The 22,002-nt window shown below is 41.1% G+C and overlaps 1 protein-coding gene across 6 annotated transcripts in view; it reads left to right on the forward strand.

Moving 5' to 3' along the window:
* Window positions 1-22,002, forward strand: part of LOC129696443 (intermembrane lipid transfer protein VPS13B-like) — an 811,841-nt gene that overhangs the window by 49,163 nt on the left and 740,676 nt on the right. For all 6 annotated transcript variants that reach the window (XM_055634334.1, XM_055634333.1, XM_055634338.1 and 3 more), the window contains exons 5-6: window positions 9,839-10,006; window positions 12,281-12,462. In XM_055634334.1, coding sequence (XP_055490309.1) covers window positions 9,839-10,006; window positions 12,281-12,462 — 350 coding nt within the window. The remainder of the gene's footprint in view (window positions 1-9,838; window positions 10,007-12,280; window positions 12,463-22,002) is intronic.

Raw genomic sequence — 22,002 nt, forward strand, 5'->3', positions numbered from 1 at the left:
AGCCAGGGCAAGATGTCTGCAGTAAATGGTAGGGCTCGGGGAGTGTTGTCGAACTGAGACTCCTTGGGCTTAGTTACATAGTTACTTGAAAGTGGCAACTCTGGTGGACAGTGATGAAGAAATCGCTTGGCATAATTGTCAATTTCATTCAAGGCGAGTGTACAAGAATTGGAATGTCATGTTTCAACTGTACAAGACAGTGGAAAGGCCATATTTGGAATGCTATGTACAGTTCTAGTTCTGATATAGGAAGGATATCATTACATTGGAAAGAGTGCAAAATAAGATTTACGAGCAAGTTACAAGGTCTGGAAGTTTGAATTATCAGAGTCTGAATAGGTTTGGACTTTTTTCCTTGGTGTCGGAGACTGAAGGGTGACCCTACCGAGGTATATAAAGTCATAAAGGGTATTGATAAGGTGAATCCCCACAGTTTTTCCCGGGTGCATCGAGGTATAGTGAAAAGCTTATGATGTGTGCTAAACAGTCAGCGGAAGGACAATACAGGGCTCGAAATTAGCGGTTGCCCGGGTGCCACTGACCACCCAAAGTGCCGCCGGGCAACCTAAACGCACAGTCATTTTGCCCGGCTTGGCACTGCAGATACTGGTTTATACCGAAGATAGACACAAAAAACTGGACTAACTCCACGGGTCAGGCAGCATCTCTGGAGAAAAGGAACGTGACGTTTCGTGTCGGCGACGGCTGTAATGCGTGGGAAAGGTGTGGCGTGACGGAGGGTCGTAGCAAATGACGGGCCCCGCACAGTAGCGGCAGTGGTGGCAACTCCATCTCCTCCTCCTTCCACACCCCCCCTGCCCTGATAACGGCTGCTGCCTGCCTCTCCGCCAACTGCGCTTTCAAAACAAACCCTCTCACACGCCGAGGCCAGTAGGAGGGAGAGAGGGAGGGAGGAAGGCGGCGGTCTCCTTCTGCCGTCTGAAGCATCTGCACCGCTCGGCCCCGCACCTTCTTGGTGGTTGGCGGAGGAGGGGAGGCAGTGGCGAGGAGAGCCCAACAGCCTCCCCCTTTGGCGGCGGCACTTGGCGATGGACAGGGACGGCCAAGGCAGCGATGATGCCGGTGTTGTCCGAGGAGCGCTGACCTTCCTTCCCATCTCCTCTGCCCTTTCCTCTCTCTCTCTCTCTCTCCCTCTCTCTCTCCCTCTCTCCCTCTCTCCTCTCCCTCCCCCTCTTCCTCTCTCTCTCTCTCCCCCTCTCCCTCTCTCTCTCACTCCCCCCCCCTCCTCTCCCTCTCTCTCTCTCTCCCCCCCTCCCCTCTCTCTCACTGGTAAGCTCCCTCCACCTCCCCCTCCCCCCCCTTATCCTGAGACCCCTCCTCTCCATCCCGCACTGATCCCCATTCCCACCTCCATTCAGTCCTCACTGACATCCCGTGTGCTCCCCTCCTCATCTACCCCCCCCCCATCTATTCATCCTGCACTGATCACCCTATCCACCTCGCATTGATTCGCCTGCCACCCCCATCCATCCTACAATGGTCCCACAATTCATCCTGTATTGACCCTCTTTCCCATCCATCCTGCACTGCTCCCTCCATCCATCCCCCCCATTCAATCCCACTGTCATCCCCCGCGCTCTCCCCTCACAGTTTTACCTACACCAACCAACACGCACTAATTCCCCTGCCTTATCCATGCAGTATAATGTGGATAAATGTGAGGTTATCCATTTTGGTGGCAAAAAACAGGAAAGCAGACTATTATCTAAATGGTGGCCGATTGGGAAAGGGGGAGATGCAGCGAGACCTGGGTGTCATGGTACACCAGTCATTGAAGGTAGGCATGCAGGTGCAGCAGGCAGTAAAGAAAGCGAATGGTTTGTTAGCTTTCATTGCAAAAGGATTTGAGTATAGGAGCAGAGAGGTTCTACTGCAGTTGTACAGGGTCTTGGTGAGACCACACCTGGAGTATTGCGTACAGTTTTGGTCTCCAAATCTGAGGAAGGACATTATTGCCCTAGAGGGAGTGCAGAGACGGTTCACCAGACTGATTCCTGGGATGTCAGGACTGTCTTATGAAGAAAGACTGGATAGACTTGGTTTATACTCTCTAGAATTTAGGAGATTGAGAGGGGATCTTATAGAAACTTACAAAATCCTAGGGGTTGGACAGGCTAGATGCAGGAAGATTGTTCCCGATGTTGGGGAAGTCCAGGACAAGGGGTCACAGCTTAAGGATAAAGGGGAAATCCTTTAAAACCGAGATGAGAAGAACGTTTTTCACACAGAGAGGGGTGAATCTCTGGAACTCTCTGCCACAGAGGGCATTGATTCGCCTGCCACCCCCTCCATTTACAATGGAGTTACATGTGGCCCATGTGTATTGACCCTCTTTCACATCCATCCTGTACTGCTCCCTCCATTCATACTGAGTTGGATGATCAGCCCCCACATATCCCCCGCACGGTGCCCCTCGAAGTTTTACCTACACCAACCAACACGCACTAATTCCCCTGTTTCAATGTTTCTATCCATTCCGCACCGATTGCCTTCTCAACCACCCCTCCACCGCCATCTATCCATCCTGCATTGATTCACCCCCCACCCCCCGACCCTATTGTGCTGGAAATGTCTTCAGAGCGAACATTGACTATGTTTGATAACGGAATGCAATCAAATATGTTTTTATTCCCAATGTTATTATTTATTTTAATCCATAAAGATGGATTAATTAAATTGTGAACACGTGAAACATTAAAACCGCACTGCTCGATTGTCAATGCTACCGTTGACACGTTATTACAGAATTCATTTTTACAGCAAATCAATGCTCTTAATATGGATTATCAGTACTGTAGTTATTTAATGAGCAACATTCACAACTATACGTTGGATTTATCCGTGTTTTACTTCTACAGTCAGTCATATACATCACAAATTTGGTCAGGAGTTATTTCAGTTGAAATTTTAATGTCAATTCTGAGGTGGGAATGATGGAAAAATCAACAATTTTTAAAATATTTGGTGCTAACAAACTGGGCATCTTCATTGCTGTTCACAACACATACATCTAATTTGAATATTCGGTAATGTGGCGTCTTGATACCTTTAAATATACCAAAAGAACATTTGCTGCAGTTATGTCCTTTGGCCATCTCTTGTTACTTAGTGTAATGTCAGATGGGTATAGTCAGTTTTAAAAGCTATTATCATAAAATGCCTTTCGAAAATTCCGTGCAACCTGTATATTTTGTTGTGGTTAAATTATGTGGGAAGCCAGAGTGTTTCTGTCCCAATAGCAATGCTATGGCCATGTCATGATAATTTTCGGTCCTTCACAGAAAACATGCTTCCATCAATCTGTAGTGTGCATGGTTAAGCATATATGTTATCATGGTCCAGGATTTATTGACACAAGTTGATCATGCGCTGAATAATCCAACCACATTTTTGTTTGGAAGTGGGAAGAAATAATAGAAATTGCATTCATTGCAATGTGTAAAAAGAGTTGAGATACTGTATTATAATTTTGCTGCATGTCATTGTGGTATATATCATGTCTTGATTGGTGAATATGTTTAGTTTGTGACTTTATTTGATGCAGAAATAATATGTGAATGCTTCATTGAGCATAATACCGACTGGTAACTATGCACCGCGTCCGAGCACATTATCGCAAGCGTCATGCAAGCCATCTTAAATGACCACCTAAACTGTCATTTGGCAACCTAATAAGCTGCCAAGGTTGCCCGACTGGCAACAAAGAAAAAAAGTTAAGCGAGAGCACCGCAATACATGATTGCACTCAAGCCATCCATGGTGGACAAATACACGATAAAGGGAATAATGTGAATAACTGAGGCTGAGGCCATTTTTGACCCCATATCTGAGGAAGGATGTGCTGGCGGTGGTGCGGGTCCACAGGAGGTTTACGAGAATGATCCCTGGTGTGAGTGGGTGAACATATGATGAGCATTTGAGTGGGTGTTCGTATGATGAGCACTGAGCCTCTACTTGCTGAAGTTTAGAAGGATGGGGGGGGGGACCTAATTGAAACTTACCGAATATTGAAAGGCCTGGATAGTGGATGTGGAGAGGATGTTTCCACTGTGAATCTAGGACCAGAGGCCATAACCTCAGAATTAAAGGACGTTGAGGGTAAGGACCAACTCACACACTCTTCATCTGTTCACTGACTTCCGTTTTTTCTGGCCCCCACTCCCTCATCTTTACTATGGATGTCCAGTCACTTTACACCTCCATTCCCCACCCGGAAGGTCTTAAAGCTCTCCGTTTCTTCCTCGACCGCAGAACCAGCCAATTTAAGTCTACTAATATTCTCTTCCACCTAGTGGAGCTGGTCCTTACTCTGAACAACTTCCCCTTCGACTCCTCCCACTTCCCCCAAATCCAAGGCCTTGCTATGGGCACTCGCATGGGCCCCAGCTATGCCTGCCTCTTTGTAGGGTACGTTGAACAATCACTGTTCCAGGTGTACACTGGCCCTATCCCCGAACTCTACCTCCGCTACATTGACGACTGCATCGGTGCTACCTCCTGCACCCATGCAGAACTCACTGACTTCATCAACTTCACAACTAATTTCCATCCTCCACTCAAATTCACTTGGACCATCTCCAACATCTCTCGACCGTTTCTCGATCTCACCGTCTTCATCACAGGAGATTTAGAAGATTGAGGGGGGATCAGGGTTGGACAGGCTAGATGCAGGAAGATTGTTCCCGATGTTGGGGAAGTCCAGAACAAGGGGTCACAGTTTAAGGATAAGGGGGAAATCTTTTAGGACCGAGATGAAGAAAACTTTTTTCACACTGAGAATGGTGAATCTCTGGAATTCTCTGCCGCAGAAGGTAGTTGAGGCCAGTTCATTGGCTATATTTAAGAGGGAGTTAGATGTGGCCCTTGTGGCTAAAGGGATCAGGGGGTATGGAGAGAAGGCAGGAACAGGATACTGAGTTGGATGATCAGCCATGATCATATTGATGGCTCGAAGGGCTGAATGGCCTACTTCTGCACCTATTTTCTATGTTTCTATGACAGACTATTGACCAACATCTATTACAAACCCACTGACTCTCATAGCTATCTGGACTACACTTCTTCCCACCCTGCTTCCTGTAAAGACTATCCCCAACTCCCAATTCCTCCCTCTATGCAGAATCTGCGCCCAGGATGAGGTTTTCCATACCAGGTCATCGGTGATGTCCGCATTCTTTAGGAAACGGGGGTTCCCCTCTTCCATTAGAGATGAGGCTCTCACTAAGGTCTCCTCGATATCCCACAGCTCCGCTCTTGCTCCCCTCCCCCATTCGTAACTAGGACCCATTGTCCTCACCTTCCACCCCATCAAACGTTGCATATAACATATATTCCTCCCAACATTTTTGCCACCTCCAACAGGATCCCACTACTGGCCACATCTTCCCATTTCCACCCCTTTCTGCTTTCCGCAGAGTCCGTTCCCTCTGCAACTCCCTGGTCAACTCGTCCTTTCCCACCCAAACCACCCCCTCCCCAGGTACTTTCCCCTGCAACCGCAGGAGATGCAACATCTGCACTATTTCCTCTAACACACGCCAGGTGAAAAGTATTCCCCAGCAGGTTCCTATTAAATCTTTCTCTTCGTACCTTAAACCTAAACCCTCTGGTTCTTGATTCCTCTACCCTGTAAAAAAGACTCTGTGCTTTCATCCTATCTATTCCCCTCATGATTTTACATACCTCTATAAGATCATTCCTCAGCTTCCAGTGCTCCAAGGAATGAAGGCCAAGTATGCCTAACCTCTCCCTGCAGCTCAGGCCCTCGAATCCTGGCAACATCTGGTAAAACATCTGTCAAGATTGACTACATTAAAGTTTGAGGGCTGCCAAAGAAAATGTATAGGAAAGAACTGCAGATACTGGTTTACACTGAAGATGGACACAAAATGCTGGGGTAACTCAGCGGGACAGGAGGCATCTCGGGAGAGAAGGAATGGGTGACGTTTCAGACCTAGTCTGAAGAAGGGTCTTGACCCAAAACGCCTCCCATTCCTTCTCTCCAGAGATGCTGCCTGTCCCGCTGAATTACTCTAGCATATTGCGTCCCAGCATATTGTGTCTATCTTCGAAGAAAATATTTGTTTATTAATGGAGGACAATTTATTTACCTCAAAATAGGTCTTTAACCTGAAACGTTAACTCATCTTGGGATTCACAAAGGCTGCTTTACTGTCTGAGTTCTTCCAGCAATGCTGTTTTTTTTAAGATTCCAGCATCAGCAGATTTATTTGTTTTCTATCAGAATTGTTATAACATGGTAGGAGGGAAAAATTGCACCAGCTGGTTGTAAAACTAATCCAGATAGCTCCACTTCTCAACCCTCTTCTCATAACCCTGCATATTCTTTCCTTTCAGAAATATACGTCGACAGATTATGGAAGGATGTAAACGCAATAGTGTTGCCTTAGGATGTGTGACTTTATCTTCCCCAATATTGAATGGGATTTCCTTCAGGAAAGAAGTTTCGATGGGGTAGAATTTGTTTGGTGCTTCTATGACAGTTATTTTAAACAGTACGTGGATAGTCAAACAAGAGGACGGACCTTACTGGACCTTGTATTTGCAAATGATCCTGACTATGTGACTGGCATTTCAGTGCGAAAGCATTTTGGAAACAGTCGTCAGAATTTCTCATATTTTAAGATAGTTACGAATAAGGATATGGGGGAAAGTACCAAATCTAGGGAGGGAAAATGACCACAGGAGCGAGGGAGGAGAGTAAATTGAGAGCACCCGTTATTGGCTAATTCTATGACATGTGGGAGTCATTTAAAGACCAATTGATCAGAGTTCAGGAAAGCATGCTCCAGTAGAGCGGTGGGACAAGGATGGCAAGGCAAGTGAACCTTTGATGACAAGAGAGTGATTGTTCATTTAGTTAGAAATAATTAGGGAACATTATTTAAAGTTTAGGAAGATGAAATCAGACAGAGCATTTGAGGAACACAAAACAGGAAAGAACTTGAGCAGTAAAATAGGAGGAGTCTGAAGAAGGGTCTCGACCCGAAATCTCTCAAGAGATGCTGCCTGTCCTACTGAGTTATCCCAACATTTTGTGTCTATCTTCGGTGTAAACCAGTATCTGCAGTTCCTTCCTGCACATGAAATATCATTGTCAGATTAAACAGAATTCCAAGGAATTTGTATACTCTATATATGTTATACCACACAGGGAGAAAGGAAGGAATTTAGCTCTCTCTAAACCTCTTGCATCTTCCATAAAGTATGTAACTGAGATCTGGTAACTGTCCTCAGTTGTGGTGGAACCAGTATTTTATGAAAAATTATCAAGACTTCCTTAATCTTGTACTTTGATTCTTCTTGGAAAGCCCGGATCCCATGTGCTGCATCACCCTGCCCTGCCATTTTCAATAAACCCCCAGATATCTCTCTTGCTTCCATATTTAGATTTGTGCCCTCTAGCACCCACCAAAGAGCCATATTTATGTTTCCCTGCACATTGAGGTAAAGATAATCTATTTGCACATGTGTGGTTTTGGTTTTATTTCCTTTGAAATATCACGTTCTTTTTCTGGACAGGAATATTTCAGAATACAAGTGAATTGCGAATTTGTCAATGTTTACAAGTTTGGACCAACCTGAGAGAAATCATGCATTCCGCAAAATGATTAATCAATTGTAATCCACTGTAATGAGAAGAAGTTCATTTGTTATTCTCGACTGTTTTCATTGATGTGTGAGAACAGGAGCTTAGAAGGAATATGATGTGATAGAAATCCTCCACATATCACAGATACTGCCTTGTGTGTGTACAGATTGTAGGATGTTGTATCTCTGCACTGTTATGACATTACTTGAATATGTCCATCGTATGGTCTCTGAAGAACCTCTCTGATGTCTGTAGAAACTATTGACACTTAAACTAATGGCAAATTATTCTCTTAAGAATTAAACTAAAACAGCCAACGTCTTTCCAGTTAGATTTCCGCAAGTGGCAGTATAAAATGGGTGGTTGAAAATACATTTTTCTCGTGATATGAATGGGAAACAAAGCTGGTACTGCTTCTGCAGTACTGTCAATGCTCACTTAAGCAGTCATTAAGTAGAACAATTTGCTCTGCATCCCTTGCAGAACACATTTCAGCATGTTGTCATCTACCAGCCGGGACTGCAATTACAGAGATTCCTCATCTTGGTTCCAAATTAAACCAATCACTCAATTCTGATGCTTGATAAACTCATATGTTCATCATTAAAGTCTACAGCCACATATGTGCTGCAGTTCTCCTGGAGGATGGCCCGTCTCATCTTTATTACCTTATGAAGGGAATCAGTCAACTGTTAACTCTTAGTTACAGATTCTTCTTGCGGAAAGCATCCAATGATAGAGTTACCATAAGTTCAGTTCCTAAGGTCTCTCCACTGGGAATTTCAGATTTCCTTGTTAGTGCAAAGGGTAAAAATTATTCTTGCAATGGATATAAAAATACTTCTGTACAACAGAACTTTTTAACACTGAATGTTTATTAGTGAGAGGATTGAAAAAAATCTTTCAGGTTATGATATTTCACTCCTGCATTCTGCAGATGATGTCGTTTAATAAGCGCTGGGAATGCAAATGGAGTTAGTTTTTCCAACCAAGACATGGTTGAACAATTTTAAATAGGTTTCTTCCCAGTAGGCTGTTATGCAGGTGCTGACTATGTCAATTGTTGACACAACTCAAGTCTCTCTGCTTAATAGAGAGTGCACTGTAGAGCACCAGTACGCTGGCCTTTACAAATTAGAACCAGAAATAAAAATAACAGGAGGTTAAATGTTAGCTTACTGTTTTTTGCAATCGGTGGGAGCAGGCTGGGAGAAGAACTAATGGGAGCAAAATTCATTTCAAAGCCTCATGAGCCGATACTTAAAGTATTGAATATGGTTATACAGTTTCCAGTTTAACCATTTATATTTAAGCAGGATTAACAACAACTTTAACAGAATTAAAACTACTATGTTAATTTTGTTGTTAAACCTGCTTAAGCATACTGTTTGTGAAAATTGCTCATTTTTGTAGTCAAATAAATTGAATCATGTTCAGCACTGGAATATCTGCAAACAAATGTAATTGTATCCTGTGAAAACAAGCTAAATCATTAATTATCAACAACAGTAGAAGAAATAAGAACTGAAATGCAAACAGATTTAAAGTGTAATTTTACCCAATCATATTTTTTTTGTTTTCTAAATTCCATTTAAAGTGTCTGCATTATATTTTCATTTTCAATAAGAATTATTTTTTATGGAAAAATAAATTGATATGGTTGGTGGTTGGTATGTTTTCTAGCCTGATTGAATTATTTTATAATTTCTGGGATGCTTCTTATGGGAACTCTGGAAATCAGTTGAGAGTACAAATACAACATTTCTAGAATCTTTTGCTCTGATTTATTCCTTGCTACTATTGATTATCATTAACAAGATAAGAAAAAAAAAGTAAGAACAGACAACATGGTTGAAAGTATGTAGTTTGTAACTGGTAGCTGAGTTATACGTGTAGATTCACTAGAGCCATCTGCAGTAGATCTTCACAGAATGCTGGAGCAACCCAGCGGGACAGGCAGCGTCTCTGGAGAGGAATGGGTGACGTTTCAGGTCTGACGAAGGGTCTCGTCCAAAAACGTCACCCATTCCTTCTCTCCATAGATTCTGCCTCTCCGCGGAGTTACTTCAGCATTTTGTGTCTATCTTCGGTGTAAATCAGCATCTGCACTTCCTACTGACACTAAACAGTAGATTTTCTCTGTGCGTTATAAACACACTGTGAATTGTGTTATTAATTGTGCCTTCCTTTTTTATCCTGGTCCAGGTTATGTTCAAAGTCTGATTAGGCGTGTTGTTAACAATGTAAACATTGTAGTCAACAACCTCATCTTGAAGTATGTGGAGGATGACATTGTTCTCTCAGTCAACATTACATCTGCAGAATGTTTTACAGTGGATGAGTTTTGGGATCGAGCCTTCATGGATATCTTGGGTGAGTAAAATATATTTCTTTATTTCTGCTTCTGGAAGGCTGAGCATTCAAAAGACACATGACTTTTTTTAATAAAGCAAGATAATTACAAATGAAAAGGAGTGTGTTATTTTGTGTTCAATTTTTAGTTATCATCATAGCACCTAAAAGCTCATACGTAGGGTGGAGAGGTTGGTGAGGGACGAGGATTTAGATGTCGTCAAGACTATTGTTAAATGAGCAACAAGACCTTGGAGAAGTTTACAGCTGAATGAGAGGGAGGGGGGGGGGGGGGGGGGGGGGAACACAGCAGCACAGAGATATTTTAAAATAATTTAATCCTTCATATTGTGAACTGTGGCAGCTCCAGACTGTTCTCAATCTTGACCAGTTCTGCCATTTGTTCTCACCAGTTACTGAAACCCTAGCCATATTTTTTGTTACATTTGCCTTGACCATTACAATGTTTTTCTAGGTTTCCATTTCTACACAAAGGGAATTACAAAATTGAGGTATTATTGAACTATGAACCAAAACAGACCAATGCATTTGGCATTTGTGGGTATTATCAAGCAAGATGAAATTGAAATGGGGATGGTCATCTTACCTGTGGTATATTTTTAGATCAATATAGCATGTGGTGAATTGCAGATGTGAAATCAGATTGGGCCAAAGTGAGATCCGTGAGGCACATCACAGAAATGGTGGTGGATTACAGTCAGAAGCCCTTGGATGTTATTTTCTATCTCAGACTCCAGTTAAGAGTGAAATTAAGTGAAAGAAATTAAAAATAATGGATGATGGAAGAGAGCCTTCTAACAGTCCATGTACACTCCAACATTTCCTTCATTTACTCTAATTTTTATCTCATCCAAAAGTTCTGTCAAGTAGGTTAAGTCATGTCTTTTCTTTAACAAATCCACACTGTCTTGCCTTAATTAATACAATTTCCTCCAGGTGGCTATTAGTCCTGTTCTGGATAAATGTTTCTTTCAGCTTTCCTACCACAGAGGTGAAACTGAATGGCCTGCAGTTGATGTGATTATCCCCGCTCCCTTTTTTGAACAAGTTCTTTCTCTGCTTCTCTCAAATCCTAGGATGATTTCCATTCGGTCCGAGTGGCTTTCCTATTTAAGTACAGCCAACTTTTCAAATACCTCCATGCAATCAATTTTTAATGAATCCAGTATCTCAACCATTTCCTTTACTATTATTTTGGAAGCCCCCTCTTTAGTTTAAAATAATAGAATCCATCTTGAAACAACTTGAGCAGAAATTACTAAACACTAAATTACTGACCAGAATCAGTAATTCAGTTTTTAGCAATTAAGTACCCATTTAGTACCTTTTAGCAGTGCCCTCAGCATTTGTGTTTAAGTTTCCATTATTGTCCTAAGTGGGCCCACTCCTTCATGTACTGCTCTTTTCTATTTATATTTTGTATTTTGCAGAATTCAGGGTCGCTCTTCTTTGCCGTACATTCTTGGCTGATACAGTCAATAAAACAGTTCTTCATATGCTTCTACTATTTGAATAAATTCTGGGCAGTAATTTAGTGTTTAGTAATTTCAGCTCAAGTTGTTTCAAGATGGCAAATTGCAAATTTTAATCAATTCCATTTTTGCACTGCAAATGTTGAGTTTTAAAGCAGCAAAAAGCTTCTCATCAATTATCCTACTGGCAGAGAATATAACATTTTATTGCCTAATAGATGAGGAACAGCAAGAGGGACGAGAGATGTGGATCGACAGAGGATGTTTTTGTCATTGTTCGTTCAGATTAATTTTTTTGAAATACTGCAGTTCACATTGTGAATATCTTTCGTATATATATTCTGTTTATTTTATTTCTGACTTTCTTTCATGCTTTCTTTATTGTTTCATTTTTATCCTCTTCCTCCTGCCTCTTGCTGATGAAATAAGAATCCTAGCAAACATTATAACAGAGACAATGCATCCGATGCATTCAATAAAGTAGTTGTGAAATACGGAATGCTCTAATTTTTAAAGGAGAAATATGCTTAATATTTTGCAGGTGAAAATGTCAAAATAATGAGTTTTCTATAGACTGTTAACCTGGCAAGTTTCAATGTTAAATTTTCACATGAAATAACAACCAAAATTTATGAAGTAAGTTTGTCATCGTGTGGTAGTTTATGTAATGATGATATTTAAAAATTGTGCACAGTTGTAAGCTATTCATACAGAATGTGTCGGCTTTCTGTTTTGATTAATTGTGCACTGTTGTTGTCTTAATTTGTCTCAAAATAATTTTAATCTGCTGAATGCTTTACAGCTCCAGAACTGGTGTTGAGGAAAGTGATCAACTTTGCTGATTGTACTGTTTGTCTGGACAAGCGAAATGCAAGTGGAAAGATCGAGTTTTACCAAGACCCTTTGCTCTACAAGTGCTCCTTCTGCACGAGATTGCACTGTACTTACGACAACCTTAACTCTAAAATTCCATCAGTTATTAAGGTATGTTTTCAAAAACTGTTTTGTAAAGTAAGGGTAATAATTCCCTCAGCACATTGGACTAAATGATTATTGGGGGATGGTTGTGGAAAATTGTATGTGGATGTTAGTGACTATGCTGTGAAGTTGCAATTATGAAATGATGATCATGGCACTTCATTCCCCAATTAAAGCAAATGCTTTCAGGCATTTCCTGATAAAATCGTTCAAAATATAGAATGGCAGCTAAGGAAATTAATTTCAGTAAATTATATTAATCTGGCAAAAAAATGGGAATCGGTGATGGTAACTGTGAAACAGCTGGATTGTTGTAAGAACCCATCTGGTTCACTAATTTCCTGTAAGGAAGAAAATTTGCCCTTTTCCTTGGTCTGGCCTGTAAATTAATCCTGATGTGGTTGACTCTTAGCTTCGCCCTCTTGAAAGAAGTGCTAAGGCAGCAAGCACAAAGAATGTGCTATGATCAAAGTTAAAGCAGGAAGAAGTGATGTTTTACTGGTAATTGCACACTTCCATTTGGTGCTCCTCAGATAATGAACCAGTCTGTGCTGATATGCCGCTTGTTATGGACAATATTCAGACTTGGCCTGATAAGTAACACGTAGTATTTGTGTCTCATGAGTGACATCCATTAAGGGGGATTCATACTACCTTTTGTTAACGTTCAAAGACATGCCATTCTGAATCTCCCACTACCAATATATCAAATTGATTAAAAACAATTCAACAAGCCAAATTAAACATTGTGGCTAGGATTCTTGTGGGAAATAGTTCACATTCTGACAACCCAAATGTCGTTCCCCCACATACAAGATTCTAATGTTGCTTGTAAGAATCCAACAACAATAGCTTTGTGGAATCTTCAGAACATATATGATGAACCAACTTCATTCATCTGTTCAGCTACTCAAAAAGCATAATCAGAATTGTGGAAGTTTTCAATAAATTTGGGGCTAATTCATACGCTCTAGGAGCAGAATCGGGCCTTTCGGCCAGTCAAGTCTACTCCGTTGTTCAATCATGGTTGATCGATTTTCCCCTCTCCCCATAACCACTGACACCTTTACGAAACAAGATGTTACTTTTTACGACTAATGTTTCTGGGTTTAAAGAGCCAACCACAAAACAACACAATTCTAGACAAAAGTGCTGTTTTAAAAAAAAATCCAAGTTAGAGAGCAGCTTCTCAGAATTTTGCAGAGAAACAATAAATTATTATATGTAGCCTGGGAGAAAGAAAGAAATTAGTTTTCTGTCTTTTGCACCATCTTTTCTTTGCTGTTGAAATAACTTTAACTTATTGAACATAAATTGACAAACAATTGCATTTGCAAACTTGTTATTAGATGTTTGTGAACCACATCAAACCAGAAATTAAATAAGGGCAGTGCACTGGTACAATCCTGACCTTGGGTGCTGCCTGTGTGGAGTTTGCATGTTTTTGTGACTGCGTGGGTTTCCTCCGGATGGTCCGGTTTCTCCCCACTTCCACCTCCCAAAGATGCGCAGGTGTGTTGGTTATTTGAGCTCTGTAAATTGCCCCGAGTGTGTAGAGAGTGAGAAAGTGGGATAACATAAAAATTAGTGTGAACGGGTGTTTGATGGTCGGCATGAACCTGGTGGGCCGAAGGGCCTGCATCACTAAACTCAACTCAACGAAACTGAGAAGAGGATATTTTATGTCCGACCATAAAACTTAATTAATATCTACACCAGTGAGAATAACCAGTTAATTATTAATATCAATTAGGCAGATCTTCGGTTGTCTCAGAGTCTTTGATTATCCTGTTCTGTTTGTTCCCGTTTGGGAGGACACAAATGGTGATTGCCCCATGGGGCTGCCCCAGCCCAAACAGCATACTGTGCACTCAATGTTTTCCTTACAATTGCTCTTAGACTCGCCCAAAGTCAAACCTATCATTGTTACCTAATGTGCATGAAAGTTTGTTTTTTACGTTGGAGACGGCTTGGTGGTGCAGTGGTAGAGTTGCTGCCTTAGAGCACCACAGACCTGGGTTTGATCCTCACCACGGGTGCAGTCTGTATGCGGTTTGTACGCTCTCCCTGTGACCAAGTGGGTTTACTACAGGGATCGTCCAGATGCCTCCACTGGTTTAGATCCAGGCCGATGTTGGAAAACAAGGACTTCTGCGGGATAAAAAAACATGCTGCTTGAGAAATATGGCGGGTGAGGCAGCATCTGTGGAGGGAAAGGAATAGTTGATGATTCAGAAACACCCACCATTCTTTTCCCTCCACAAATGCTGCGTGATACACTGAATTCTTCAAGCAGCTTGCTTTTTGCTCCAGATTCCAGCAATTGGATTCTCCCGTGACTCCTGTGGGCTACAGGCACCTCTTGTTTTATGCATGTTTGATTTATGCATTTTTGAAATACGGCTCTTGTTTAATTAATACCAAAACTAATTTTAAACGCTGTATTTTTGAAAGGACGCGCTCAAATTTACGCCTGTTTAAATGTTTAACTTTTTGTGTTTAATTTACGCGGTTTTCAATTGCATGCTGCATTTCAGGAACATAACCCCTGTGTAAAACGCGAGGTATCTGTACATGAGCAAATGCCAGGATTATTACTGATATGGAGCATGAAAATTTGGGCCAATGAATTGAGTGGATTATTCAGATTTTGTGTTGTAGATATAAGTAAAACATTATGTATAAATATTTAATTTGTTTACTGATAACCAGATGCTCAAATTGAACTTGGGAATTTTACAAAGGAAAGTGAGAAGGTGGAATGGCATAGATTCCTTTGACAAGAAAGTAAAGGGTTGGCCTTCAGTGCAGAGAAACTCAGAAATTGGTGGATCTTTGAAATTCTGCAACAAGAGGTGTGTAGGCTTCGTTGAGATCAATATTTTTTAGATAATAAAGGAATCGTGCAGGAAAATTGTGCTATACTTAAAGATAAGGCATGATTTTATTGAATGGCAGAGTGAGTGGCTAGTTCCTGCTTTTTTTTCCTTATCTTCTCGCCACATAGGAGTTGGACTGAATGGTCTGCTTCAGAATGGTCTGCTTCAGAATAAATTGTGTATAATTAAAATTTGTAGTTTTTCAATATCAAATGCCTCAGATTTTACATTGATTTCTAAGGTTTGCTCTAGTACATATTATTTTTTCTCTGTGTTACTGAATATTTTTGCAACACTCCTGGTGTTTAGAAAAGGGAGACTCATGATTCCTTGAAATCTGATATGGAAATTTTGAAGAAGGGTCTCAACCCGAAACGTCACTTATTCCTTTTGTCCAGAGATGCTGCCTGGCCCGCTGACGTACTCCAGCGTTTTGTGTCTGTCTTCGGCTTAAACCAGCTTCTGCAGTACCTCCCCACACATGGAAATTTTATCTTGCTGCACATTTTTCTTTTCACTTGTAATCCTGGGTTTCAACTCATACACCTCTGAAAACCATTTGATGTCTTGGTGTAAAAATCATTGAGTTGTTTGCATTAGATTTTATTGTAGCAGCAATTGAGTCGAAGACTAATTCATTATGGAGTTCTGCTGATGTTTATAAACTGTTTAGGATTCAGTTTCACAGTTGGACACTATCGAAACTGCTTGATTGAATTACTGCTATGTAGCATGTTTCCAGTGATAAATTAACCTACAACTAACCTATCATTCTAGCAATATGTCATCCTATTAGTGCAATAAATCATTCTTTGGTTTCCATGTTTGTTTTGAAGGAATATGTTTCCATCACATATTAGAAATATCTATATATTGGACATTTTGAGTCCATTCTCTGGTTGACTTGTTTCAGACTTAGTTTATAGGTTATCCTCCTCAATTTGCCCTTCCTTGATCAAAGTCTTGGTCCATAGTTGCAAAGTCAAAGGTTGAGCAGAAAACTCTTGAGTTTCAGCATGTCATGTGATCTGTTGATCTTCCTTGACTTCAGAAGACAGTAGAAAATCTAGTCTAATCATGGGCCATAAATTGTTGCAGTCGGTAAATGTAGAGCAAAACCCTGCAGGTTTCCCCTCAGTACAGATTTAATGAATGCTTGACTTCCCAAAATACCCAAGTTGCATTGAACTGTAGCGTAAACTGGTTAATTTACCGAATATTAATCTCTGTACAGCAGATTATTGCTGGCATTAGTTGTATAGTCTCTATACTCTAAAGACTGATTACTTCAATGACGCTCTTATTCAAGATTGTCCGAAAAATCGAAAACAAAGTAAAAAAAAATGTGCGCAAGAAATTTAAATATATTTCTGGTACAAGTCCCAAAGAGCTGTCAATAGAAGCTGCCAGATGCTTATTATTGAACTGAATGACTTAAGCCTTTCCAGGCCATGCATAATATGTATTTCTGGGCTGTTGTATCAAAACAAGATGAACAATTATCAGTGAGTCAATCTGTTGTTTCGCCCTGTATCTGCCCTGCCAAAAATGTAATAATCCAGTACCATGGTACGTTCTCGTGAAGATATAGCCAAGATAACAAATATATCTGTAATTCTCATAATTTGCTTCCTGGCAATAAAATGAAATAATTTTGCAGAACAGAAGGAAACCATTTGGCTTATTACACCTAAATCTCTGTGAAAGACAGTTCCTTTCCTATGGTGTTTTCCTTCAGTGTATTTCTTCTTAGAATGTGAAAATAATTTAAAAAGTGTTATTTCTTTGCCATTATTTGTTTCTAGTACAATAACCATATAACCATATAACAATTACAGCACGGAAACAGGCCATCTCGGCCCTACAAGTCCGTGCCGAACAAATTTTTTTTTTTCCCCCTTAGTCCCACCTGCCTGCACTCATACCATAACCCTCCATTCCCTTCTCATCCATATGCCTATCCAATTTATTTATTTTTTTCACAATATACTACATCCTAATAAATCTCCCTCTGTTGATCTTTTAACACGTTAACATTTCTCCTTTGGTTACCACCTTATTTTTTCATGTAGTTTTAGAATTGAGGGTATCACTGATGAACATTATTTATGGCTAGTTTCTAATTGGACATTAAGGATCAGTAAGAACAGCAACCATTTTGCAGTTACATGGCACTCTTAACTTAATAACGTTACAACGTACTTCATTGGAGCATCATAAGACCACTAGACATGGGAGTAGAATTAGGCCATTCTGCCCATCAATTCTACACTGCCATTCAATCATGGCTGATTTATTATTCCCTTTCAACCCCATTCTCCAGCCTTCTCATCAAAGGAGATGTGGGATTGAATTATATCAATAGGTTTAGGAAACTGACCAATAGAGGTAGGTTGGAGGAGCATATTAAAGGTCTAAATTGAGGTAGAAAGTTGGTGAGATTTAAAAGGAAATTTCAAAACCATCACCTGAAGGCAAGGTCAGTGTGGTGATATGGGATGCACAAAAAGCCCAAATTGGAGGCAAATTGATATATTTGAAAGGTTTTGGGATGAAGGAGTTTACAAATGTCAGAACAAATATAGTCACTGAAGAATTTGCAAATGAGGATGAACCCCAACTATTATAGGCCATGCTGGGTTTTGAATGTTCTTAACTCTGACAGGGACAAGTGAAAAAAACCTTTGTATGGTGACACAAGAGACTCAGTTGCTGGATTTGGGTAAAAAAAAAACAAGTGCTGGAACAACTCGGTGGGTCAGGCGGCACCTGTGGAGGGAATGGACTGATGACGTTTCCGGTTGTGACCCCTCTTCAGACAGGTTCTTGACCGGAAACATCATCTGTTTATTCCCGCCACAGATGCTGCCTGATCCACTGAGTTCCTCCAACACTATGTTTTTTTGTTTGAAAATTGCGCAGCGACCTTTATGGTCATCAAACATTATAGAAATGTTTTTCATAGAAATCTTGCATGCTGCAGGCCATTTGGCCCATTATGCTATGCCAGCCATGAAAGAGTTGTCTTTCTCAATTCCAGTTCCAGATTTCAGGCTCAGCCGGTCAAACTCCAAGTGGACATCCAAGGATTTAAAAAAATGTACAATGAGGATTTCTGCCTCTCCTACCCTTTCAGGCAGTGAATCCCAGACTCTTACCACTTTCTGGGTAAAGATGAAATGTCCTCATCTCCCCTTTAATACTCTCAATTGCTTTAATTCTATTTCCCCTAATCTAACCACTGTGCGAAAGAAAATAAGTCTGCCCCAGTTACTCCCTCCAGGCTCTTTATAATTTGATACATCTCACTTAAATTTCCTCTCGCTCTCCTTCATTCCAAAGAAAACAACACCAGCCTATTCAACCTTTCCACTGAGCAGAAATTATGCAGTCACAGTACATCTTCATAAATCTCTACACCTTCTGCAGTGCAATCACATCATTCCTGTAATGCGGTGACTGGAACTGTACCTCATTCTTAAGCTGTAGCCTAGCTTGAGCTGTAACATGTTTTAACATGAATCCCTTACTCTTATATTGTGGCCTTGGCTGATAAAGGAAAGCATCATGTTTGTCATTTGAATTATCTTATAGAAAAGTCATTTTGGGATCCCTTGGCATTAATTTATCTCTGTTCCTCCAAAACTTACTGTATCATTCCATTTGTTATGTATTCCTTTGACCTTGCGCATCCCCAAATGTATTACATGGATATTGATGGATGTACAATGTCAGATTTTTGTGTTTGTCGCAATTATTTGGGTTTACATATAGAATTATTATTTTCAAGAGTACATTAAAAAGCTTTGATTTTCATGCTGCCAATTAGATCAGATAAATCGAAGGTAGACACGAAATGCTGGAGCAATTCAGCGGGACAAGCATCATCTCTCTAGAGAAGGAATGGGTGACGTTTCGGGTTGAGACCCTTCTTCAGTCTGAAGAAAGGGTCTGAAGAAGGGTCTCAACCCGAAACATCACCCATTCCGTCTCTCACGAGATGCTGCTTGTCCCGCTGAGTTACTCCAGCATTTTGTGTCAACCTTCGATTTAAACCAGCATCTCCAGTTCTTTCTGACACAGATCAGACAATACTGTACATAAATCCAATCAAATGAAACTCGAGTGCAATAGGTCGAACAAAGGGGAAGATACATAGTGCAGAATATAGTTGTCAGCATTGTGGGGCACCAGTTCCATAGACAAAGTTGAATGTCCGCAATGAGTTGGAGGTGAATCTAAGGACCATTCAGAAACCTGATAACAGAGGGGAAGAAGCTGTTCCTGTCTGGTGGTGCGCGCTTTCAAGCTCCTGTATCTTCTGCCAAGGGGTGCGGAGAGAAGCGATGACCGGGGTGGGAGAAGTTTTTGATTATGTTGGCTGCTTTTCCGAGGCATTGTAATGTGTAGAAGGAGTCAGTGGTGGGGAATTTGGTCTGTGTTTTGGTCTGCGTGGGCTACATCTACAACTCTGCAATGTCTTGAGCGGAGCTGTTTCCAAACCAAGCTCTGCTGCAACCCGACAGTATGCTTTCTATGGTGCATCTTTATAAGAGTCATTGGAGACATGCCGAATATCCACAATCTCCAAAGTAAGTAGATGCATCGATGTGTCTTCATGGAGATGCTTCAATGTGATTTGTCGCCAACAGATCATTGGTAATATTAACACCAAGGAAATTGAGGCTATCAACCATTTCCACTTTGGTACCATTGATACCGATTAGGGCATATACTCCACCACACTTCCTAAACTAGATAATGACCTTCATCTTGTTGCCATTGAGGAAGAGGTCGTTGTCTTCACACCATGTTACTAAAGTCTCTATTTCCTTCCTGTACTCTGTCTTGTCATTGTTTGTGATCCGGGTTGTGTCATCGGCAGACTTGTGGATGGAATTAGAGCCAAAGTTGGCTGCACAGTCGTGAGTGTGTACATTCCCCTTTGTTGCGCTATCTTGCCCTCTGCTTACCTTATCATTCAAGGGATTTGAGATTTAACACTCTCCCTTTTTCTTTATGGAATGTGTGTATTCTAAACTTCTTGAATTTCTATGTTGAACATCTTCTATTTAGGTTGAAGTAACTATCCAATATGCTTTGGCTAAATTACCTCTCAGCCGGGTAAAAGTGGCCTTGCCCAGTTTAAAATCTTCTCACCAAATGTTATCTTTGTTCTTCTCCAGATATATGCTATAACAGTTTGATATGATAATTACTGTAAAACTGCTGCCCCATTGATATTCCCGTAATCTGACTAGTTTCTGAAACTCTTCTGTCTCGCAAGAATAATTCTGGTTTCGCCAATTCTACTTCATAATTATAATCTGGTATGCTATCAGTGAATCTTTCCATATCTCTCATATCCACTTTATTTTTCTTCTAATTTGTGTTGAAGATTCATTGTCAGGATATTTATCTATGGATCGTTACAACATCAGTGAGCATATGACTCGTGTGCAGGTTTTTATTTACTGAAGTGATTATAGCAGTAGCAAATATTTTCCTTTCCATGCTTTGCACCGTGTAGGAAAGATCTGGAGATGCTGGTTTAAATCGAATGTACTGTGGACACAAAATGCTGGACTAACTCAGCGGTACAGACAGCATCTCTGGAGAGAAGGAACGGGTGATGTTTTGGGTCGAGACCGTTCTTCAGACTGATGAGAGTCTGACAAGAGAACAGTCTGAAGAAGGGTCTCGACCCGAAAGGTCACCCATTCCTTCTCACCAGAGATGCTGCCTGTCCTGCTGAGTTACTCCAGCATTTTCTGTCCATCTTCGATTTGCACCATGTTTCCTCAGTTGCAGATTATGCGCTGGTTAATGCGCAGGAAGTGCAGGAATTTTTCTGGAACTTGTTTCTGGGTATGAAGGTGAATTGCAGCACTTCTTTTGCTGTCCCAGCAGAGATCAGCACAGATTAGCATTTGAACCCAAGATGTGGTGTGTCTACTCAGGAGACCTATGATTAGTGGTGTGTTCGGGCTGGAGGCCTGTGATTAGTGGTGTGCCTCAGGAATTGGTGTATTTTTTAGAGATACAGTGCGGAAACCGGCCCTTCGGCCCACTGGATCCGCACCGCCCAACGATCCCAACCATATTAACACTATCCTACATACACTAGGGACAATTTTTACATTTACCAAGCCAATTTACCTACATACCTGTACGTCTTTGGATTGTGGAAGGAAACCCATGCATTTCACGGAGAAAACCCACGCAGATCACGGGGAAAATGTATAAACTTTGTACAGACAGCACCCGTAGTTGGGATTGAACCCGGGTCTCTGGCACTGCAAGTGCTGTAAGGCAGCAACTCTACCGCCTCCGCCACCGTGCCGCGCTATGACTCTTGTTGGGTCATTGTTGTTTGCCATTTACTTGAACAATTTGGAGGCGAATGTGCAAATTATAGTCATTACATTGCAGTTGATGTTAAAATAAGAGGTATCATAGATCGTAAAAAATCACATTGATCTGCTAGGTCAGAGTCATAGAGTCATACTGCGTGCACACAAGCTCTTCAGCCCAACTTGTACACGCCAACCAATTTGCCCCATCGACACTAATCTCACCTGCTTGCATTTGGCCCATGTTGCGCTCAACCTATTCTATCCATGTACCTGTCTAAAAGTTTCTTAAACATTGCGATAGTACCTGCCTC

Source organism: Leucoraja erinacea, chromosome 4 (assembly GCF_028641065.1).
Source record: "Leucoraja erinacea ecotype New England chromosome 4, Leri_hhj_1, whole genome shotgun sequence".
Classification (NCBI taxonomy): domain Eukaryota; kingdom Metazoa; phylum Chordata; class Chondrichthyes; order Rajiformes; family Rajidae; genus Leucoraja; species Leucoraja erinaceus.